Raw genomic sequence first — 26,260 nt, 5'->3', positions numbered from 1 at the left:
ATACATGATGTATTGACATGGTCCCAGCTGGCAAACAAGTGTTCGAAGAGCTTACTGTTTCGGCATAAATTCATCTATTCATCTGGGGCAACAGCTCCTTTTTGCAAACAACTGGGTTCTCACTGATCCATGAATATATTCTTACCGCTATTGTCAACGTTGTCAAAGGTGAATTTGTTTTGTTGGCAAATGGAAATTGGTTATTCACTAGCATTCTCAAGCATTGATGTTTCATATTTCTATACAGGAGTATTGGTTGATAACAACATCTGGTGTCACATGATACCAAAACATCAGAGGTATATCTGAAGTAAATAATATTTTATTCAGGAAAGAATAGTCAGAGTTAGTAACCCGACCAGACTAAATGTTTATATTTCCCTTTAAAATAATACGTGTTTCAACACACAAAAATGTTAAATAAACACACGTTTGTGTTTACCGTTATGCTTGCCCATGTAGCCGTCGTATACATGTAAAATATATAAATGTTGTGTACAGCCATGAGTGGAACTGAATACAATATCTATCTATCTATCTATCTATCTATCTATCTATCTATCTATCTATCTATCTATCTATCTATCTATCTATCTATCTATCTATCTATCTATCTATCCTACACCACGAGATCTGACTTGGTTGTGGTTCAGGGAAAGTTGACAGCAAATCGCTACATGAATCAAATTCTTCAACCTCACCTTCTTCCAATCATTGACCGCCAGAGGCAGCTGTTTGAACAGGACAACGCTCAACTTCACTCAGCTTGTGTCACGGTAGACTACCCCCTTATGCCAACATCAACGTCTTGCCCTGGCCGTCGAGATCTCCAGATCTCAACCAAATGGAACAACTCTGGGATGAACTCGATCGACGTGTACGTCAACGTCAGAACCGCCGCAGACACTCCACAACTGGTAAACGCGTTACAAGCAAAATGGCGCCGAATTCCGCAGGACAGAATTCGTACGCTTAACCAGTCAGTGCAGAGGAAATGCAGAACCGTGATTGCTGCCCCGGGCGGTCACATGAGATACTGATTTTAGTGCAACGTTGTGGCCTTATGTGACATGTCAATGAACAATTTTCAATGCCTTTGTACAACGACAATATGTGACTATCGAGGTCCAAAATTTCATATTTGTATCTATGATATTCAATTAAATATATCGACTTTATCCAGTCACAGCATTGTAACCGATGGCACCCGTCACAAACACATGCAAAGACATGTCAATCCTCGGAAACATGATGGTACTATTAACACGAGAGTTGGGGAATCAGAATGATATGTGACTGTCTGTCGTCAGTATTTATACCTATTCTAGCAACTACAGATAATCTCACTGACTGATAAAACTGACGATAAAGTTGTTATTGCGTACTTTAGTGACGTTCTCGTGCTTTTGAGTCAATTGCCTATACAGTCATATGCAACTATTTTCAAAAACAGCGAGAACGCGAGATTGCGACACTTGACCAATGTCGCGATCCCGGGTTCTCGTGCTTTTGTGTCAATTGCCTTAAACACAGTTATATGCAACTATTTATAAAAACGCGAGAACGCGAGATTGCGACACTTGACCAATGTCGGGATCTCGCGTTCTCGTGTTTTCGTGTCAATTGCCTATACAGTTCATTGTAAATATTTTGAAAAACACGAGAACACGAGTTTGCGACACTTGACCAATTTGAAGCTGACAAGCCAGGGTATAACTGAAATATAAATACTGTTCAAAGCGGTGTCTTTGAGAATTTTGTTTAGATGAATATGCTAGCCGTGTATAATATTGCCTCACTGGCCTGTGATTATTCCTGTAATTGACAGGGCAGACGCGACTAGCTGCAATACTGCTGATGTGGCTTTTAGCAATATTTACTCTCTCACTGACAGTGATATATATTGTTTCCAGCTTCCTCACACTTTAATGCTTTCACTATCACTGGACATTCATGTACACAATTTCTTTTGTTAAATTATAATGAGCACGTTGAGGGTTTTAATATAAAGTACATAGGAAACTGTAACAACGGGAAAGGACGCTACGATACATGGGACTTTGTGTTTGTAAATTACATGATAGCATTTTCAACCTCAAGTCATAAGTTTGCTAAATGCTGCTTGGAGAATGAAGAGCATGAAAGAAGCATGACCACCGGACTGCTAACGTGCGCATGCGCCTTGACCTTATGATATTACGCATGCGCACGGACAGCGTCTAAAAAACGAGAACACGAGAAAGCGAGATCGCGAGAAAATGAAATGTCGCATTCTTGTGTTCTCGCGATTTTGTGTTTTTGTGGCCTAATTTGACAAGTCGAGATTGTGAGATTGCGAGATTTTGCATCATGTCCAAATGTCGCATTCTCGCGTTGTCGACTTTTGACAAAAAGTGCTATGTATCAAAAACACGAGAATGCGAGAACGCGAGAACGAGATATTTTGTCCAAATCTCGCGTACTCGCGATTTCGCATTCTCGTGTTTTTGGCATATTTAGTTCGTTTCCTATGGTCGAGATCGCGAGAATGTCTCTTACAGTATTCCATAGGTAATATATGTCATACATTTGACAAAATGTATTGACTCAGGGTATTATTGTTAATCACAGCGTATAGACTCGGCATGCAGATGAACTCATCAGCGCATTTTTACACTTTATCTATTAATTGGCATGTTAGACTTCTATTTCATAACTCAGTTTTATTTGCACGGATCACTATGGAATTTTGGAAGGGACGTTGTCGCGCTGTCGTATTGTCGCATTGACGCCCTTGCAATAACAAGCAAAACGTGTCAAAATTAAGCAAAGCGCGACAATTCGACAACGCAACATTTTGGCCATTTTTCGCATTGTCGCGTTGTCGCATTGTTCCTCTTTGAATAATCTTTTTCTATATTTTACAAAAGGGCGACAATGCCTTAACGCGAGATTTTTCAATGTAAAAATATGTCTCGTTGTCGCATTGTCGCCCCATCACAAATATGTATAAAAAGCGTAAAGTTAATGTTACAGTTAGGGAGCGGTAACCAAGTTTTATCTGTGGTAGAAGTTCAACCTGATACATGTGCGACTTGAATTGAAAACACAAGTCCGTCAGCGAGTCCATAACGTTTTATGGTGAGCTCTTCTCTAGAAGTGCTTAGTGGTCAACTCCCAGTTCCAAACACGTTGTTCCTCATCAACAATCCACATTCTGGAAGATCTTACTCTTGACCGTATCAGACAACTGACGAGTGCACGCCTGACCTGTGACCTCGTTACACCCCCCATGAGGTGTTTGCCGAAGGGAGAGGGGCAGGAAATGTGTGCTCCTGCTCGCGACACACTGTATACTGCATGTTGTATACAGTATATTGCAGTTGATATACTGTATACTGCATGTGATACTGATTTGCGGAAAAGCTACAACTTTCAAGATTCAAGATTCAATTTGCATTTATTTCTGAGAGCGGCGTTAAAACGATTTGTTTTCATAATGGAGCGCTGCAGTAATTTAAAATGGAACCGTATACATGCGTAGTACCAACTCAATCACTCTGTTTCGAATATTCAGCAGCAAAACTATATATTAACCAGCTGTGAGGAGAGATATAACATTTTTAAAAGCAGTCAAATAGGGATGATAAAGGACCCCTCACTGATTAGGTTCTTGTTTACTTAAGAGCAGAGTTGGCCATGTTAGATGATATAACCAAAATCCAGGAGCTCCGGCGGGGGGCAAACTGGTCTTGTTATTGTGTGGTATGAGCTGTGACGTAGACCCAAGAGAATAAAGTAAAAAATGAGACCAACGCAAATCTACAATCATTGGGAAAGTTTAGAGTTCCACAGCTCTAGCCTGAAATTAAGAATTGTTCTATCCTCCTTTTTAATTTTTAATTTTTATTTTGTAGATATGGATAGACCAACCAGGAAATAAATTGATGGAATATCAATATCACATGTTACCAATGATGCAGTTAAATTCATCACACAATAACATATTAGTATTTGATATTACGAAGGGCATGATCAGGTACATGTTCACTGTAGTAATGTACATACTATTCCAACTTGATTATAATGTTTATTATAGCGCAGCGCGGCATCAACGATTACTATACATTCTCACTTGTCATCGATGTATTGGCATCGAACAATGGACGATAATTCGAAATTCTTATTTGAGCTATAAATAGCTTCAACAAGGACAGTACCGGTGTCAGTAAAATTTTCGTAGTTATGTATGTATCTACAAAATATAATCTAAAGGAGCCAAGAACAATACTGTTTTATTAATTCTTACTTCCATGGATAGAATTGAGGCAATCTGGGCTTGCCAAATCGTTCTAGACTTGAGCTCGATTCCTTTTAAATTTATTCTCTATGATTTGGGAGACATACAAGGATGCCAGTATCGCATTGAGAACTGACGTTTGCGTCCAGCCTGGGTCAGTGTAATGGGATATATTGTGGAGTTTCTGGTTTGGGCTGTTTGCTGAATAGAACAGTGGCTCACAAACAAGGGCACAATGTAGAGATTAAAGCATCACCACCTCTGTTTATATCAGATATGTTATTGTGATTTGAAATATTCTTTTGGATAATTGCGAGTTATTGTATACTCTGTATTCTTTCGTCATGGTAGAATATATATTTTCTATGTTGCCTTTTGAATTATCCACAAATAATGAGAACTACAATGTGAACGTCTATCTGGAGATATACAATAATACAACAGAAGGGCATATCTGAAAAATGGACTAATCGACTAATATTTCTTTCTTAAACACTGTCCATTACAGGCATTCTAATCATTATATTATGCTTTGTATAGTTTAAAAATTGAGAAATATTGCATTTCAAATCATGGCAAATTGTGTATCTTTCCACATTTTGAATTCATTATTATTTCTGCAATAAAACCTTAACATCAGTAATATATACGAATATGATCTATACTGTGATAAATGAATTATTAATTTCGTATTATGAGTTAAATAAATTGAAATATGATAGTACAAATTATTTTAATCTGTTCGTGTGAGTAGGAAACAAAAGATCGAGGCAACTCACTGACGTAACCATTTGTGAAAAATCAAATATTAAAAGTTTAGGGGTTTGAACATGTGCATTGAATGACAGACAAGAAAGCAACACAATGATTAGATTATGAATCAAATTATTTTATAAATAAAACTAACTATATAGAAATTAAAAGTTTAATTTCTCATTGTTGGAAGGTGTTTAATAATAGTTTTTGTTTGATTGTTTGTTGTGACGGCAGTTTGTAAATAATCCAGTCTGGGCCAGACAATCCAGTTATTGACATCAAGAGCACCGATATACGCAATTGGGATACGATGACATCATCAACCAAGTCAGCGAGTCTGACCACCTGATTACGTTAGTCGCCTTCGTACAAGCATGGGCTGTTGAAGGCCTGTTCTAACCCGGATCTTCACGGGTATTATTTTTAATAATAAGGTACAATGAAATTCTGTCCATAATAAGTGTGTATAAGTAAATGGATAATATATCCATACACGCCAATTAAATGGGTTAGACTGCATATGGTTCATTGATGAACTCTTTTACAAGTCTATATTTCAAGTCGCAGACATGCAGTTGATATTCATAATAACTCCACAAAAGCTACACAATGGCGACAAAACGGTACCAGCATCACAGATACCTATAATACATTTTTGAACATGATATACATATAATTACTTTAAAGTTAAATCATGTATCTAAATAGTAAGTTAGAAGGATTAAAATTATACACTTCCGACATTTTTCGTATTTTTTTCGTTTGGAGAGAGAAGTAGTGACTGGTATCTGATGGGTGCAAACAGGTGTCGAGTCGCTGTCTCAGATGGCTCTAATTTCGTAGCTCTAAAGATCACGACGGCGATACAGATCGTAAAGTAGTTTGTCTCACAGTCCCTGAACCATATTATTTTCCCTTCCGCCCAGGCCTCACTGCAATGCTATAGCCCCAAATGAAACAAGCCTAGATGTTCAACAGGTTCAGGCTGAAATTTCCATCTCACTTGGGCTCCTTTTAAATTTAAATATAGTTTCTCGTTTTAACCAAAATAATATATTTTCAGAGACTAAGCGTTAGTCTAACCGTGAAGTACAACTATCCAAAAGATCCAAAGCATGTCTATATTTTTTCAGAGAGACTCTCCATGTTCCTATCGATATGTATCAAAAGACAAATAAATTAAACATTACAGCACAGGTGAATAGGTTAAATGCGCATGTAAGCGTCGATCCTACAATATCCTTTTGCGCAAAATACATGTATACTGATGAGTTAACGTTGTAATACTACGCAAATATATGTCCAGATGTATACATCAGTTTCATCTCGTGATCTATATTCGTGTGTTTAGCTCTTTTTCTACAGGAGATTATGGGGTGTTTCATCACACCAGAAAGCCAGGTCCAAATTCAAGTTATAATTTCATGGTCCGTCTTGTATGTTTGAAACCAATAGGGCTGAATATTGCTAAACGTGGTATTTACCTGATTACTCACATAATTATTCCATTTTCTTCATGCACTTTCTACAATCATCTACGATCACTATCTATAAGGAGGTATATCTATATTCATCCAAATGTCCATACATATATGTCCACATACATATGTATTAAGAAAGTCCCACATTTTTCCTTAAAAGATAAATGCTAAGCATTTCCTCTGTATGTATCTATATATGTAAATATCGTTGTTATGTCAACGCTGATGTAGTGAACGTACCACAGACCTGATGCTAGAATAACATCTAATCTCTGAAATGAACATATTTTACAGAATAAATCCAGTTGTTAAACAATAGTTATAAAATATAATAAGAAGGAGCCAAGAGACTTTCTTCATTTTGTCAAATTTTGGGCTGTATTTGACATATTTCTTTCGGGGTCTGTATGACAGACAAACCTAATGCTTTTAAGTATAAAGATAAGTAAGTATAGCTGTTGTATATATTCAAATATGTTTGTGATTAAACCGACCTTGAAAAATATTGAAGGATGAGTGGTAACTATTTATGTCATCATTTCAAATTAGAATGACAGCACATCAGGAAAACATGGCACTTTAATATACGTTGTTAGCCCAATAGTGTTTTAAGTAAGAGCAACATGTATATCGAGAGTAAAGGTTTGATGCGTGACTTATCACACATTACTGTCAGAAAGTGTGCATATTCTGTTTATCGGCAATAAATGACATCAGGCGATTCATGCCGGTAAATTCGATTTACTTCAGAACTAGTATAGATTACTTTAGGTTAGGGGAAATTGTATTTTTTTAACAGAACTTTGGATTTCGGCAAGCTTAGTGCTCAGGGGATTATTTGGGCGGGTTCAAAGGATTCGGGTCCTGGCTTGGGCTTTGCTTTGGACGTGTAGACGGCATTTCTAGGTTTGACGTATCAATGACCAAAATGATGTCTGATGCAATTCTCTATTTTGACTTGTACCGTGTGTTTCCGTGCCTTTTCGGGTGATCAATTGGCTTGCCTTTGCGTGTGTTTGTGGCGGGTGCCACTAGTGGATCGGGATGAGCTCGCCTTTATGCGATCACCCAGTGTCATCATTGTTTATGGTGAATAATGAAACATGCTCCTGGTGTTGTCGGGATCGTGCAATTGGCGCTACTTTTGGCAAGGGTTTCTTGTGATGATGGAACGGCTTATGTCGTTTTCGTCAACTGATAAACATGTGATATAATGTCAGTGTATATGGTCATGTAATTAAGAAACAACAATTGTACGATAAACAACGACCACGACTCGTTTATTTCTTATATGAGATATCAACATTTCGTACAGCCTCTTTAAGGGTGTTATATTAGGAAAAAGTACATGCTTTAAAAATATTTACCCGTACTTAAATTATGATGACTCCCTGAATAGAATCCGACCGCGTCATTGCCAGATAAATCCATTTTATGAACAGGAGGGTTTGAATTTGGTCTTTCCCGCATATTCTCACACTTTTCTCGTCGATTATATGTACCTTTTCTCCCAATACCGATTGTCATATCGCTCTCACTTTCGGATGCGATTGTTCCGGCATTCCCCAGCTACATCTATTGGGAACAACTCACTAGACACTTCCCTTTCACAAAAAACGTCAAATCTACGACGTCCTCAAGTTGCGAGTGCATGTTCGAATCTCCATAAATGACGTCATGATAGAACAATGTTTTATCGTGAAATATATATCGCTTCCTTCTTCTCTGTTCTTTGCATTTATCGCGTAGATGTCTTGGTTTTTGGACAAGCATAGTCGCTTATAACGGCAAGCATGGGTTGCTGAAGACCTATTCTAACCTGGATCTTCAAAGGTCAAGTGGGATTCAACTGATATATTAAGATGAAATAAAACTGAATTATATGTGCTGTTTACATACCAAAGTTTGCCAAATTGTTGCAAAATGTTTGGCCACAACAAGGCTACGTATTCACAACTTATTGTGGTAGGCACAGTATAACTCATGCTTCTGGACTGAGGGAGGGACGTATTCCTCCTTGTGGGTCACCTGCTTGGCAATATGTGACGGGAAAACTGCAGGGGGTGAGGGCGGTTAAGTTGATGGTACAGACAGATAAGAGAGATCATTTTACACATGAGAAACCTCATTCCACAAAGGAAGAGGCGAAAGCTGAAACTTGGTGAGATTTACAGAACAAAGGCAGTTATTTCTAGTTTTTTACTGACTCTCGAGGATACATTTAATAAAACAATTAATATGTGTGTGTGTGTGTGTGTGTGTGTGTGTGTGTGTGTGTGTGTGTGTGTGTGTGTGTGTGTGTGTGTGTGTGTGTGTGTGTGTGTGTGTGAAGAAGAACTCTACAGCATAAAAATGGCTACGTAGTTCGGGTAGATATGTAGAATGCCCGGCCAGTATGACCTTTGAGACACCACATTTTCACTCATTAAAATGCGTAAAACATTTTTTGAGTAAAAGAAAACACTATAAGTGAGTGAAACAAAAGACATCAGTACAGGCACATCCAGTCCCCCAACCCCAAGTCTGCATGTATCAATGCTCATACCTGCCACATCCTCAACCACTTAACTTACTTACACAATCATCTCACTACATGTTCGCCAACCCTCGTATCACAACGCTCGCACGCACGCACGCACGCACGCACACACTCACGCACGCACGCACACACACATCGCATTCATCTTTCCCCTTTATCCCTACAACCATCTCATTGTGTCTACGTCAGCCATCATGGATACATGCGCATGCTTACATACATAATCCACCCTCCCACCATTCCCCAACATCCATCGAACTATAACTATATCCGCCTTCATGTATCGGTATTCGTGCTTACATACATACACCCCCCTACCATTCCCCTACATCCATCGCACTATAACTATAAACGCCTCCATGCATCCGCACTCATGTTCAGATTGCATTGCATACATCGAATTCTACGTTTAAAATATCGTAAATATTTTACAATATGTACATATTAAATATCAGCAAACAGAGAGTATTATAACGCAATAGATTTCATCCGTCAAAACATCACAGAAAGAAGGGCAGCCTGGCATTTTACAATGGCATCAGAATGCAGTAAGACGTTCAGCTGGTCAGGAGGTGAGAGTTGGGGAAAATAACGATAAACTTCAGTTACAGATCTCCATTACGAATATCTAAAGTGTGAATAAGGATCACAGCTTGCTATAAAGTGTACTTCATCCCTGCAGATTTAGCAATTTCCTTAGCTATGAAATTTATATCTAAATGCTCATGTAGACAAAGACCCAAATGTTTATAGGCATGACCATATTATATTCCACGCAGATATCTCCACATTTAAAAACAAAGCTAGATTGAGGCTTTGAAGGCATTAAGAAGTGAAACACATAAGGAAGAAAATGTATGGATGTCAACGTCTTTATTATGAGGAACACAACGTTTCGGAGTAAAAACTTACTCCTTCATCAGGTGAATTAACGCTATGAGGCAGAGAAGATATATATGTACCTGTAAGAACAACAAAAGTAAGAAGATAGCAAAGGAGGAAACGTAACAAGGGAAGCCAACAGGTAATTGGCGCTAATTACCCCGGCCTCCCGTTTGCCCATTGTCCATTGCCCATTACCAATATTTCATAAGATAAGTTTTGGCTTTAATTTGTCCATTGATAATTAACCATCAACGTTTTTTTATCTCAACCATAAAAAGTACGAGAATCTGTACTTTACAAATAAGCAATATCGGAAAAATGTATATGCATATAATATCTGGCAATATACACCAAGATCACCTTCTACACAAATAAGTTTTAAAAGCCGGTTGATATTCGTTTGCGTATTTGACGATTATATAACTTTCGAAATTATCAATCCTTTTCCTATACTCAAACGTTCCTGAGCCTTGCGCTTTCCTAATTATTTTGACTAAAATTATTACCGTTATCATTGTATTAGTTAATGGGAAACGCATGCCGATCACGTACGTGCCATAAATTAAAGCGTCATTGTACGATTCCGAACTTATCACGAGACAGTGTTTATGAATCATTGTCAAATATTGGTGACATAGTGGAAACAATACGCCAAATCGCGCATGCAAAGAACGGAAAATTAGGACAAGGCATTAAGCAATCCGCATGCGCAGAACGATTGATTTCAGTACTTCCGCTAAGCGCTTCGAGTACATCGTCAAACTCAGGCCTGTAATCTAAGACGTGAGAACTGACCAATGAAATCTGAGAAGTAGGAATACCGGTCGACGCTGTTGCTTGATTGACAATGTCAGTCACGAAAGGGAGGAGCTTGATGATATCGTTCTCTCCCAGTAAATTCCGATGTCAAATAACGACGTTATTTGGACGGAAAAACGATGGTTTGAAAGCGTCCAAATGACGTCGTTTTCCCGTCCAATGACCATATACGAAAAAAAACGACGTTTTCGTGTTTGCAGTGTATGTAGCATTTCTGTGTTGCCTTCAGGGGCAGACACGTACTGACATGAAACAAGTGACGATATTTGTACAATGACCCTGTGCTGCATTGTACTCACTTCGTGTATTCGGTCCGATGACCTTTCATACAATAAACATTTGACTTTAAATTTAATTTCTTATGAACGGTCTTTTCTCTGTTGAGTATGAAACCTCCCATCTCCTTTCCCAAGACTTTCCCTCTGTGGAATTCACCCAACCTAGGGAGGCAGATGAGGTTATTCCTGGACTCCTGCATAGCGGCCATCTTGACTGCTGACCTCACAACAGACCTACCACATGATTAAACAGCTTGGACACATTTGACAAAATCACCATCACCCATATTATCCATATTCATGGAGATTCTCTTCTTGGTAACGTCAGGTGACTTTGAGAGGTAGATGATGTATATTTAGCATCCAAAACTGGCCCCCACTCATTGTCACGATAATGCGACACTGCGACACTGCGACAATGCGACACTGCGACACTGCGACAATGCGACACTGCGACACTGCGACACTGCGACATTATCCCTTCTAGGATTCCGTACTCACATCTTTACGCCTCGAAATAGTTTATAATACGCGTTGGAACTATCATTATCTTCTTACTTAACCATAAACCTGCATAGCTTCGTTCAGCAACAACTGCTGTGTAATAATTGACAGTATCGTAACACTCACCATCTGAGAATAACACTTAGCTCACGTCACCTGAAATGTGAGCATTTTTAATAAAATTAAAGTGACGAAATCCTTTTTAAGCAATATGGAGCATGTCCTAGTTATAGCTATGAGACTATAAGATCAAGTTGTTACTTTTTGTGTCAAGTGGTTTTAACATATGTCAACACAGTACTCTGTAGACGTTCTATTTTATCTCACAATATTTTTTAAAAATATTTAAATCTGTTCACTAATATTTAACTCTGTCAAAACGTTTCGCCTTCCGGCATGTTAACCATATGTACAAGAACGTATCTGCTTATCTGCCATTATGTATATTATATAATGTTTATTATCAGGAAGAGAATTAATTATGATAAGGACGTTGACATCCATAAATTCTGTTCCTTATGTGTATCACTTCTATATGCCTTTCAAAGACTTTATGTATATTATCACTAGAAACGCTGCTGAAAGCAGAGCCTATTGTACGATACCGACCCTATCATGAGCATGTGTTTAGGGAACAATATCAAGTAGTGATGACACAGGTGTTGGCAGCACCATTGTACGATACCGACTCTATCATGAGCATGTGTTTAGGGAACAATATCAAGTAGTGATGACACAGGTGTTGGCAGCACCATTGTACGATACCGACTCTATCATGAGCATGTGTTTAGGAAACAATATCAAGTAGTGATGACACAGGTGTTGGCAGCACCATTGTACGATACCGACTCTATCATGAGCATGTGTTTAGGAAACAATATCAAGTAGTGATGACACAGGTGTTGGCAGCACCATTGTACGATACCGACTCTATCATGAGCATGTGTTTAGGGAACAATATCAAGTAGTGATGACACAGGTGTTGGCAGCACCATTGTACGATACCGACTCTATCATGAGCATGTGTTTAGGAAAAAATATCAAGTAGTGATGACAGGTGTTGGCAGCACCATTGTACGATACCGACTCTATCATGAGCATGTGTTTGGGAACAATATCAAGTAGTGATGACACAGGTGTTGGCAGCACCATTGTACGATACCGACTCTATCATGAGCATGTGTTTAGGGAACAATATCAAGTAGTGATGACACAGGTGTTGGCAGCACCATTGTACGATACCGACTCTATCATGAGCATGTGTTTAGGAAAAAATATCAAGTAGTGATGACAGGTGTTGGCAGCACCATTGTACGATACCGACTCCATCATGAGCATGTGTTTAGGGAACAATATCAAGTAGTGATGACACAGGTGTTGGCAGCACCATTGTACGATACCGACTCTATCATGAGCATGTGTTTAGGGAACAATATCAAGTAGTGATGACACAGGTGTTGGCAGCACCATTGTACGATACCGACTCTATCATGAGCATGTGTTTAGGAAACAATATCAAGTAGTGATGACACAGGTGTTGGCAGCACCATTGTACGATACCGACTCCATCATGAGCATGTGTTTAGGGAACAATATCAAGTAGTGATGGCACCAGGTGTTGGCAGCACCATTGTACGATACCGACTCTATCATGAGCATGTGTTTAGGGAACAATATCAAGTAGTGATGGCACCAGGTGTTGGCAGCACCATTGTACGATACCGACTCTATCATGAGCATGTGTTTAGGGAACAATATCAAGTAGTGATGACACAGGTGTTGGCAGCACCATTGTACGATACCGACTCTATCATGAGCATGTGTTTAGGGAACAATATCAAGTAGTGATGACACAGGTGTTGGCAGCACCATTGTACGATACCGACTCTATCATGAGCATGTGTTTAGGGAACAATATCAAGTAGTGATGACACAGGTGTTGGCAGCACCATTGTACGATACCGACTCTATCATGAGCATGTGTTTAGGGAACAATATCAAGTAGTGATGACACAGGTGTTGGCAGCACCATTGTACGATACCGACTCTATCATGAGCATGTGTTTAGGAAACAATATCAAGTAGTGATGACACAGGTGTTGGCAGCACCATTGTACGATACCGACTCTATCATGAGCATGTGTTTAGGGAACAATATCAAGTAGTGATGACACAGGTGTTGGCAGCACCATTGTACGATACCGACTCTATCATGAGCATGTGTTTAGGGAACAATATCAAGTAGTGATGACACAGGTGTTGGCAGCACCATTGTACGATACCGACTCTATCATGAGCATGTGTTTAGGGAACAATATCAAGTAGTGATGACACAGGTGTTGGCAGCACTATGTATGATGCCGACTCTATCATGAGCATGTGTTTAGGAAAAAATATCAAGTAGTGATGACAGGTGTTGGCAGCACCATTGTACGATACCGACTCTATCATGAGCATGTGTTTAGGGAACAATATCAAGTAGTGATGACACAGGTGTTCGTGAAATGGTGATCGTATCCTCCAAGCTGGCACCGGGGCGGTCGGGTAGCCCAGTAAAGCGTTCGCCCGTCACGCAGAAGAACCGGGTTCGATTCCCAACATGGGTACATTGTGTGAAGCCCATTTCTGGTGTGCCCCGCCATGATATTGCTGTAATAATGCTAAAAGCGCCGTAAAAACATACTCACTCCCTCAAGCTGGCATCCGTCACAAACACATGCACGGGAACGTCAATTGTTCACCTGAAATTTGTAAATCTCCTCCTGTAAAACATTTAAAAAAAAGTATTACTAAGACCTTGAATGTTGTAACCATGATTATGAAATGTAAACACCAAAGGCTAGAGCTGCTGGAATATTGCTTGGCATAACGGGAAAGTTGACTCTTGGAAAGTGGAATACAGTCTTGTGATAGACTTTTGTCATTTTGAATCTTCATGCATAGATCCAAATATGAAAAAGATGAGGCGGTTGCACTGGTCACTTTTATTGAAATGAGACAGGGACGCACCCGCTCTATTTATATAGTCTAACCAGCTTCCAACACTTTCTACACAGTGCTTGACCAGTCAAATGTCACTAGAACATCACAGAATATTCCACGTTTCTATTACACTGACACCAATCCATTCACAGATAATTCGAGCATCTTAATATAATAACTCCCTCACCACTGCTAGCATTAAACAGTACTACATTCCTGACAACTAATCATTGTCCAAATACGATGCAATGAACTTCTACTGAATCGCAACAGAAACAATCATTGTTCAACAATAAATGACACCGCCATATAACAAAGAAACAGTTGCTGCCTACATGTCTTACCCCTACATCTGACACGGGTGTTATCAATCAGGAAGTCCGGCATGTTACATATTGTTTTCTCAGTAAACTTCACATGACATTTGCTTTCATTTTTTGACAAATTGTCCTGGATCTCTGAATATAGAGATGTAACAATATCTATGGCCGTCACGTTTAGTGACAATTCCCCACGTATCGTGGAATGACGTTTTCATGAAGTTAAAATATAAGTTTTCCTGTGTCAGATTACCAAACTGGTTTCCAATCGCATCTGGAAGCTTTGATCTATTGCTGTTCCAACACCTGGGACAATGTTGCTGAATACCATGCAATCTACATTACAGGGTTTTAATACCACGTGACATAGGTTGTACCCACATGGAAAGAACTTGCCCTGTATTTAAAGCTCAAAACTCCATAGAAATAAATAGAAAGACGTGGCATGGAAAAAACATACAAATTGCGTCCCAGTGCGATTAATATGTCAGAAAGTCCCAAGAGATGTGTTATGGTTGTAAGCTACGTTCCTGCTACTCACACATTCCCACCCACGACCGACTGAGAAGCCTCAATCATGCACGGTCTCTGTCAATGAATATGCCTGATCTGTCAGCAAACCCACATTTTCTTGAGGCAGTGAAAGTGTTGATGTAATCTACTAGATGTAGTGTAGGTTACCATGTTTTCCCGAAGATAGCCATGATGAAGTCAGTCTGAATCTGCATGTCAGGAAACGGTTTCGGGATTACTTCATGCCAACCACGTGCCTTCCTTGACAACCACGTGCCTTCCTTGACAACCACGTGCTTCCCTTGACAACCACGTGCTTCCCTTGACAACCACGTGCCTTCATTGACAACCACGTGCTTCCCTTGACAACCACGTGCTTCCCTTGACAACCACGTGCCTTCATTGACAACCATGTGCTTCCCTTGACAACCACGTGCTTCCCTTGACAACCACGTGCCTTCATTGACAACCATGTGCTTCCCTTGACAACCACGTGCTGTCCGGTACTGTGAAGAAACACACGCAACCAAAGTTCACTGCCATGTGAAAGCCAATTAATCTGTTGACTTGTCAGGTATTAAGTTTGTTTGTTTGTGTGTTTGTTTGTTGTTCAACGTCGCACTCAGCAATATTCCAGCTTTATGACGGCGGTCTGTATATAATCGAGTATGGACCAGACAATCCAGTGATTGATATCATGAGCATCGATCTACTCAATTGGGATACGATGACATGTATCAACAAAGTCGGCGAGCCTGACCACCCGATCATGTTAGTCGCCTCTTACGACAATCAGGTATTAAGGATAAATGTGATGAATGAATGAAACATTAACATGTTAATCCACGATTTGGAGGATATATAATATCAGGGGAATGTTAATGTCTTCAGTATGATGCTTGATCATTGTTTGATCTCCGCGAGGTATTTCTCTATTGTGGCGTGTTGAGCGTGATCCTGGTATTACACACTTATTTGCACATCCAGCCTAATGGAAGCGACAACTGTTACTATCGAAGAATGAACCTGAACATTTCTTGACTAGTTTATGCTTCAATATAGCTGGAAGATTTGTATAATTAGTGTTATAGATTGTTCCATGGTAACGTAGATTACAACAAATTTACCAATGTCTAAATTGTTGCAGTTGTGTGATTATTAATATTTACTTGTAATTAGGGAAGCCCCGGTTCATTTTCTTCACATTTTATCTTGAAAAAAGGTTGCTGAATTTAGCAATAACATAAATAAAAGTGTATGACAACCGTTTCATTGGTAACGTGGATTACCTTATCATGTAACGTAGATTACAAAATTGGTTTCCTTTAAATTTTAGAGGGGGAAAATCAATAGCTACACTGAGAGGTATTACAGGAATATAGAGAAGGGTGAGGACTACCAAGACAGGAGCGTGGACGGGGCACAGGATAATACTGTAATTTACTCCACCAGTCCTGCATGACTCTTGTTTTGACAACATTGAAATCTCTGCTTTATCACAGTAGCTTCGATACTAACTGTACAGTAATATGTGTCACACCATGATATTCTGGGCCCACATGACTCTGTAGTGAGTGAGTGAGTTTGGTTTTAAGCCGCTTTTTGCAATATTTGAAGCAATATCACGGCGGGGGACACCAGAAATGGGCTTCACACATTGTACCCATGTCGGGAATCGAACCCGGGTCCTCGGCGTGACGAGCGAACGTTTTAACCACTAGGCTACCCGACCGCCCACATGACTTTGTGCACGTGATGCAAGAAACAGTTGTCGTCACACCGAGTAGGTTGTTGTCCTCAACCTTCATGTTTAGGGGCTGCTTGTGTGTCGGTCATTGTACTTCAGGCACGGTGTGTGCGTTGAATCAAGTAGTCCTATCATGCCTAAGGCAAGGTATGTATTTTGAATTCTACCTGAAAAAATATACAATTTCATCACCTATGTTTAACATTAACAAAGCAGTCACGTAGATTACCCGTGTTCTTGTGGGTCGTCATGGTTAGATACATGTCACTTTAACACTACTGACGTCCGAGTTCTGAAATTTCCTTTATTGTCCTTTTTTCCTCAAGATAAATCCGAAGATTCTCAAAACATCAAAATTATGTAATTAAATAATTGAATAACAAAATAATCAAACACATACCAGTATATATCATTGCCCCGCATATTTACAGGCGATAAAAGTGAGAAATATTGGTAATATTACCACACGTTGTTTAGGATATTAATAATTTGATATAGATATTTATGCCATGTTATTTCATCAATGTCATTGTTATCACAACATCGAACACGCAAACATTGGTTCTGACGTCGTAGAGTTGCACCGCTATATGGCCTTCAGGCTCGAAGTCTGACCTCACGAATAGATATTGTATGACCCTCCAGCCTATATACATGTACGTCCGATGGGCCTAGTCGTGGCCTTTCGAAAATTACTCTCTGTTCATGCTACAGTGGACTGTTTACCGACAGATAACCTCCCTATTATACCCAACACCCCTATCCTCTATCTCCCCGAAAGCCACGTACGAAGTGCATGCAGATTTTATCCTTCGCTTATTTCGTGACAATTTCGAAAAATCCGTTTAAAATGTTAACACAAGTTGTGGTTTGGCGATGAAGCCATCCAGAAAACTTTGTCCGGTAACATTTGTGAAATAAGTAACTTTATCAAGGATTTAATCGAAATATGCAGAATTTTGACAGGGAAATTCCCTGTGCGTTTCTTTTGTGGGAGAGTATTAATACTCAGAATTTCCAGCCTAGTTTGGCAAGGGTGGAAACTTGAATTTTTTATAGTCAATTAACCACCTTGCCTCGGGAAAAGGATGTTAAAGATTGCTGACAACATCGATATCCTTGTCTCCCGCCTCCTTCACACTACAACACCTGTATCACTCAAGGCTTGTACACGCTGGCGAACGACATGAGAATATTCCTTAAAGCAGGTGAGGTGTAAGGTGATATTCTCGCTGTAGATGATATGTTTTTAATTGCCAGGGCGATGCTTGTAAGTGCTTTGTGAAACACATTCACTGACATTTTAATCGTGTTTGTTTATCATCTTTGTTTAACGTGAAATTGGTTGTGAACATGAACTCAGTGTTATCCTTGTGACTAAACTTCAAAGAGTTCAAAACTGTGCTGCCAGGCTTGTTACTAAATCCAAAAAGTTTGACCATATCACACCGATTTTACGGAACCTCCACTGGCTGAAAATCAATGGGATAATCGAGTATAAGGTGATGCTGATTGTGTTCAATGCGAGACACAATCAAAAACCAACTTACATCAGCGAGCTTCTTGAAGAGTACGTGCCTGGGAGAAGTCTCAGATCAAGCTGCCAGTCCCTACTCTCTGTGCCTAGTGTTAGAACGGCGACTTTTGGAGGTCGGTTCGCCAAAGTTGCCCCTGAGCTATGGAATAGGCTGCCATTGGATATCAGAAACATTGACAGTCCTACTTTGTTCCGATCAAGACTCAAAACCTATCTTTTCACCAAATCTTTTCCTGGAGTATTGAGGCTTTGTGTTTTCCTAGCTGTGAAATGTCTCTTTTTTGTGTAGACTCAAATGAAGCGCTTTTGAGCAGTTCTTCGAACTGGATACCAACGCTATATAAATCTGTAGTTATTATTATTAAAGAAAATCCACCAAGAGTCGCTACAATGAGAGGGGAACCTTTGTAACTTCACTTCTTTCTTTGAATATGTGACACATGCGTTCGTGTGCGTGTGCGTGTGCGTGTGCGTGTGCGAGTTACGTGGCCTTGATCAACGTGGACGTGCGTTAGAGAGAAGCTCAAAAATAGCTCATTGTCGTTGCAATGTACAGTAAACTACGGTTTTAACGAACTCAAAGGTGCCACTAAATTTAGTTCGTTATAACCGTAGTTCGGTGTAAGCATATGAGCAGCATAGATACAGCAGTGACCGGGACAAAAAATAAGTTCGTTATATCCGTCAGGTTGTTATAAGCGTGTTCGTTATAAAAGTAGTTTACTGTATATGTGAATTTGAGGCTGAAACTCCATCATTTGCACCTTTGCGATGTACATAGTGTGAAGAACGAACGAAGCATGGTGTCGATCGAGATATGCAGGGCAAGGATCGGGTCGTTTTCTCCAACCCGAGGGGCACCCGGCAAATCGAAGTCAGCAATTACTGTACTCACCGTACACATCAGGATCGGATATACTGAGTTTTTTGCGCTCTTTTCTACTGACGGTTCAAGTTCTGTGTTCATTTGGTATCGTCAACATTCTGGCTCTAGATTGCACTAATTTCATACAAGCAGAAAACATTTTTCATGTTTTTGATGTACGTGACGTCATCAGTATAGAAAAAGTCCTTTGTGTCAACAACGGGGCACTTTTCTCGTGCGCCAGGTTCGACTTCGGGGGACATTCTATGCCAGCCGGTGTTGTATCAGATTTGCTAATTTGTTCAGGAGACATCGAAGCTAACCCTGGTCCACCTACTCTTGAAGAATTTCACAACACTATTCTCGAAGATATGCGTGCCGTACCATCAGAGCTTCGTACTGTTAACACGGACCCAGTTCAGTCACGTCTGGCAGTCAGACATTATCATACAAGTGGGGACAGATTGAAAGTCAACTAGTCCCTACCCAGTCGGACTTGAACGCTCTTCAACAAACAAACAGTAACATGCATGGCGACATAGATGCTCTGACAGAACAGGATACAACATTAGATGTAAGATGTCGACGATGAACGCGATAGGCTGGAGGCGTTCGGCCGTGGAGGCAGTGTTATTTTCTATGGCGTGCCAGAATCGCCAGATGAGACGTCATAATTGTGAAAAGAAAAGATCATATTACTACTCAGTGACAGCGGGAAAATAGGTAGGAAAAATCTGACGTTATTCCTGCTCACCGCCAAGGAATCCAATGTGGTAATCTGATTCAACTACGACCCTTAACAATGAACTATCGGCAACCTGATTAAAAAGGTCGAGACTTTAAAAGCCACCCCTCTACTGAAGGAATGAGACAGGGAAACTGGCCCCCGGCGTCCACTCGCACGTGCCAGTTCTCGACTTGATAGACGGCTAACCGACAGCACTTCAACCAGTTGAGACAGCGTCAAGGCCTTGTTTTATTCCAGGGAAGCAATTTGTTTGGGAAGTTATTCTTCTCTATTCTAAATGCACGTCGTCAAAGTTTTTTCTGATCACTTTAATAGTATACCTGAGGCCCAGGCAGGATTTAGGAAAGGCTATTGCAAAACGGATAATATTTTCACTTTGCCTTGTACAAAAGTATTCTTCTAAAAGTGGCGGACGTTTTGCTGTATTCATGTAGACTCCAAGAAAGCATTTGATTCCGTTAGTAGGAAATTACTGTGGTATTCAATAATGAATAAAGGCGTTCATGGTAAATAATTCTCTGTACTGAGAAATATGCATTCAAATATAAAGGCAGCTGTAAGAGTACCCACCGCTACTATTACTGAATGTTTTGATAGTTTAAGTGGAGTCAGACAAGGTTGTGTTATCAGCCCTTTTGTATTAGCAATATTTATTTCAGAATTTCAATCCATGGTAGAAGATGCAGATGTAAGAGGTATATTTATAGGTGTAGAATATTTGGAACTTCTGTTATTATTGTATGCTGGTGATTTATGTATTTTTGATGGAATGGGTTGGTTTGCAAAGACAGATTGACATTTTATGTAAATATTGTAAATCGGGGGGCTTACAGATAAATATGTATAAGACAGAAATATTAATTTTTCGAAATGAGGGTAATTTAAGACATTATGAGAAGTGATATTTTGATGGAGAGCTACTAAAGACATTAACTTATTATGTAGGTATTATGTAGGTATTATGTGTTCTACTTGGTTGTCATGGACAGTGTGTACAAATACTCTTGTTTCAAAAGCCAGTGAAGCTCTGTTTGTTATTAAGCAATTACAGCAGAAATACCCAACTATTCCTGTAAATATGTTGTTTAAGTTGTTTGATTGTAAAATGTAACTTATTTTGTTATATGGGGCGTAGGTATGGGGCTTCCAAGAAAGAGCTGTTATTGATAGATTGCATAATAATTTTTGTAAATATGTATTGGTTGTTGGTAAACATGTACCGAGTAGTGCAGCTTTAGCCGACTGCGGTAGACATGGACTTTATATAGATTACTACCAAACATGAGTAAAGTACTGGTGTAAATTGTTAGATGTCAGATGATCGTTATCCAAGACACTGTTACCTGCTTATTAAGAAGTTAGATTCAGCAGGAAGGAAGACATGCGCATCCTGTGTAAGATTGTTGTTATGCACGTATGGTTTCGGATATGCATGGGTTAGTCAAGATATTTCATATTTTAGAAGAATTGTGGAAAACAAAATATTTCTAGTGATATCAATGATTCAAAACGACTTGCACATTATACGAATATTAAGTCATTGCTGATTGTTGAATATTATGTTACAAATATCAATGTTAGGGAATTAAGAATATATATATGTTTGGTTTGATTGCATGAACTGCCGTTGCGTTGTAATATCAGATGTAAAGAAGCTATAAATGTTAACCGAATTTGTAGGGTGTTAATACTAATAGCACTGAAGATGTACTCCATTTCATATTTGATTGCGAGGCATATGTAATGTTGAGAAATAAGTACAAACCGAAGTGGCATATTATATCAAATAGCTGTAAATTTCATAAATACTAACTTCTAATGATGTGTCAATACTTAACAAATATGCAATGTATGTATGTGTGTGTGTGTGTGTTATGTATGTATGACAACTTCGTTCATGGGCCGATGGCCTACAACACAGAAATACACTTATTATAGATGACTGGAGCAATTACCAGGATACCTCGGTATAATTGACAACACAAGCTACAGTCGCGAAATTGACAATACCTTAAAATTATCTACATTTCTTCGTTTACTAACTTATGATATTATTGGATTCTTCAGCAAACTTCCAAAAGCGTGATTTAAAAATATCTACAAACAATTGAATTTTTTTGTCTTGTTGGTACATGTTTGTCTAGCGAATGACCTAATGATTGGTTACCTGGAAGTGTAGGTCTTCATTCATCGACCATCAATATTTACCTAAATACGTCGATGTTGTGGTCGTGTATAAAGCAGACTACTGTGGATTTTGCACAGTTATACGAACCAACGTAAATAACATAACCACGCTATAAAAATATATTCTAAAATTCGATATTGACATTATTATAGTTTGTGTTTATATTCCTCCACATGCCTCTCCAAAGTATAATAAGCCAACATGTGTTATAGATCAGCAGGAGTATTGGGTTGTGTGGAGACATGAACGCGGTGTGGTAAAATTAATAATAATAATAATAATAACTATAGAACCAAGACTGCATACAGAATAGATGATCCTTTCGCCGACATTTAGGGATAGAAACATCAGGAGATACCAGTATTAACAGATTCGGCAGCACGTTGTTAAACTTATATTATGTGTTTGATGTGTGTATTGTGAGCTGTAGAATGGAGGGCGACACTAATGGCGAACATACGTCAATCTGCTCATCTGTTCCAGAGATTCTCTCTGATAACTTTATCCAGGAACTCAGTTGTAGAAATGGTGATGAGGTAGAAGACCAGCAGCAGGGAATTAGTCATGTACATCGTGATGAGTACATTTGGAATGACAACCACAGTCTTCTGTCTCCAGGCGGTTAACGATATTCCGTGTCTGTTAGTTGTTGATGTAAATGAAGATAAATCTCTGAACGATTTTGCAAAACTATAATACAATCTGCTGATTGTATCCAAACATGTGTATGAAATATTCGTAATACACCTGATAGAATGATATCAAACGGCGAATGTAGGTTTGCTAAAAGTGCCTGCAGGAGAGGACGTCTACAGTGCAGACAGCATGGACTTGAACATGTACGGTAGGGAATAAGCAAACATGTCGGAGGTGTGAATCTCAAGTTCGGCAACATAAATTTGATACATTATGCAAATATCTGGGTAACCTTTCAGAATTTTGAAAAAATATCCGAAAAAGTAACTCAATATCAAATCCCACCGAATGGATAACTCAGTTCCAAGATGTTTGAGTACTTGACCAGTTCTGATACAGACACAGATACAGTTATCATGAGCATTATACTGCTATTGATCGATGTATTCTGGATGCCAATATCACTGTTGAGGAAATTATTGACGCCATGAACGTTCCTGATGAAATGCTTAAATGTTCTGAAGAAATATTACTGCCGTTTTTGTCGAAATAATTTAATCAGATATATTCTCTAATATGTGGTCGAAATCTGTAATTGTACCTTTGGGAAATGTTTGAAAGTATACAAATGGCAACGACTAAGGCAACAAAAAAACAAATAGGGAAATAGGCATTACTGTCAGTACATTTGAAACAGCGCGCATACAAATTCAACACGTCAGAATCAAATGATGAATGAATAAATGAATGAATGAATGAATCTAAGTGTCCCTTATTCATTTCCATCCGTACCCTAGTGTAAGAGCGTGTGTGTGATGTGATGGTCAGTTAACAAACTGTTCAATTGTCCTTTTGTTTTGAAACCAGGCTGTTTATTAAGTCCTTTGATATTCTTTTTTTTCATTAATAAATTAATACTCGAAATGTACCCATATATTTTCGAGTTATTCATGCTACTGTTTGCTGATGATGTTATATACTTGTATCAAATACTGTGACAGGGTTTCAAAATCAGCTGAATATCTAAGAAAAGTTTCGAGATCAATGGAAACTTACAGTAAACCTAGCTGTAGCTGTGGCGATTACAAGTGTTAGTCAGCATTGATCATTTGGCCGATCATTCAAAGGTGATTATAAAGATGTGTCAAGTTGATTCTAAGGTAAATTTATAGTTTGCTGTGGACTGTCACTTGTCAGCCTAGACACGAATCGGGTCAATAGGTTGGCTGTGCATTTCTTCGTTTTGTTCACTAGGATGGGTCGTATTCTTGAACGGGCATGCAGTTAAATTCTCCGACTTATCCAATGTATGCTAAAACGCTGTGTTCAAGATTAAAGGGTCTTCGTGATAAGAAACAACGCTTCTGGATTTGTTCATGGCAGGGAATCGATGGACCTCTCATGACCGACCTCTCATCCAATGGATGCCCATGCCTCTCCTCCTCCTCATGCCCCTCCTGCTCCCCACGCCTCTCCTCATCATGACCCTCCTCATCATGCCCCTCCTCCTCCTCATGGCTCTCCTCCTCCCCATGCCTCTCCTCATCATGCCCCTCCTCCTCCCCACGCCTCTACTCTTCATGCCCCTCCTCATCATGCCCCTCCTCCTCCTCATGCCTCTCCTCCTCCCCATGCCTCTCCTCATCATGCCCCTCCTCCTCCCCACGTCTCTCCTCCTCCTCCCAATGCCTCTCCTCCTGCTCCTCATGACCCTCCTCCTCCCCATGCCCCTCCTCATCATGACCCTCCTCCTCCCCACGTCTCTCCTCCTCCTCCCAATGCCTCTCCTCCTGCTCCTCATGACCCTCCTCCTCCCCATGCCCCTCCTCATAATGCCCCTCCTCTTCTTGCCCCTCCTCATCATGCCCCTCCTCCTCATCATGCCTCTCCTCCTCTTCTTCATGCCCCTCCTCCTCCTCTTCATGCCCCTCCTCCTCCCCATGCCTCTCCTCCTCCTCTTCATGCCCCTCCTCCTCCTCTTCATGCCCCTCCTCCTCCCAATGCCTCTCCTCCTGCTCCTCATGACCCTCCTCCTCCTCTTCATGCCCCTCCTCCTCCCAATGCCTCTCCTCCTGCTCCTCATGACCCTCCTCCTCCCCATGCCCCTCCTCATCATGCCCCTCCTCATCATGCCCCTCCTCTTCTTGCCCCTTCTCATCATGCCCCTCCTCCTCCCCATGTCTCTCCTCCTCCTCTTCATGTCCCTCCTCATCATGTCTCTCCTCCTCCTCTTCATGCCCCTCCTCATCATGCCCCTCCTCCTCCCCATGCCCCTCCTCCTCCTCTTCATGTCCCTCCTCATCATGTCCCTCCTCCTCATGCCTCTCCTCCTCCTCTTCATGCCCCTCCTTCTCCTCTTCATACCCCTCCTCATCATGCCCCTCCTCATCCTCATGCCTCTTCTCCTCCTCTTCATGCCCCTCCTCATCATGCCCCTCCTCCTCCCCATGCCTCTCCTCCTCCTCTTCATGCCCCTCCTCCTCCCCATGCCTCTCCTCCTCCTTTTCATGCCCCTCCTCCCCATGCCTCTCCTTCTCCTCTTAATGCCCCTTCTCATCATGCCCCTCCTCCTCCCAATGCCTCTCCTCCTGCTCATCATGCCCCTCCTCCTCCCCATGCCTCTCCTCCTCCTCTTCATGCCCCTCCTCCTCCCCATGCCTCTCCTCCTGCTCCTCATGACCCTCCTCCTCCCCATGCCTCTCCTCCACCTCTTCATGCCCCTCCTCCTCCTGCTCCTCCATTACCCATGCCTCTCCCCATCATCAGGCCGCAGCACAAGGCGCACGCTCATTTCAGCAAACACTTCAAGAGTGATAGTTTTGATAATATAACGAGCGACTCTTGACGACACACCTTTCCACACCATGACGACTGTTTGTGGGGATTGTGGAGTCTTTATAGGCAACATGCAAGACCTACAACATCCCATCTGGACGTGAATTCTTGATATGCAACATGCAAGACCTACAACATCCCATCAGGACGTGGAGTCTTGATAGGCAACATGCAAGACCTACAACATCCCATCAGGACGCGGAAACTAGATGGGCAACATGCAAGACCTACAACATCCCATCAGGAGGTGGGGTGGAGTCTAGACAGGCATATGCAAGACCTACAACATCCCATCAGGACGCGGAGACTAGATGGGCAACATGCAAGACCTACAACATCCCATCAGGA

The 26,260-nt window shown here is 40.4% G+C and overlaps 1 protein-coding gene across 3 annotated transcripts in view; it reads left to right on the top strand.

Moving 5' to 3' along the window:
- Nucleotides 1-26,260, top strand: part of LOC124145593 (galactoside alpha-(1,2)-fucosyltransferase 2-like) — a 50,865-nt gene that overhangs the window by 19,835 nt on the left and 4,770 nt on the right. Inside the window, exon 1 of one of the 3 annotated variants that reach the window (XM_046515420.2) lies at nucleotides 18,227-18,311. The exons of the other annotated variants lie outside the window; for them this stretch is intronic. Coding sequence (XP_046371376.2) covers nucleotides 18,290-18,311 — 22 coding nt within the window. The 5' untranslated portion in view covers nucleotides 18,227-18,289. Of the gene's footprint in view, nucleotides 1-18,226; nucleotides 18,312-26,260 lie in introns of those variants that run through there. 3 annotated transcript variants of the gene reach the window in all.

The sequence above is a fragment of the Haliotis rufescens genome, unplaced genomic scaffold, assembly GCF_023055435.1.
Source record: "Haliotis rufescens isolate VD_foot unplaced genomic scaffold, xgHalRufe1.0.p SCAF_8, whole genome shotgun sequence".
NCBI classification, from domain to species: Eukaryota; Metazoa; Mollusca; class Gastropoda; order Lepetellida; family Haliotidae; genus Haliotis; species Haliotis rufescens.
This window is presented reverse-complemented; position numbering and strand designations above follow the sequence as displayed.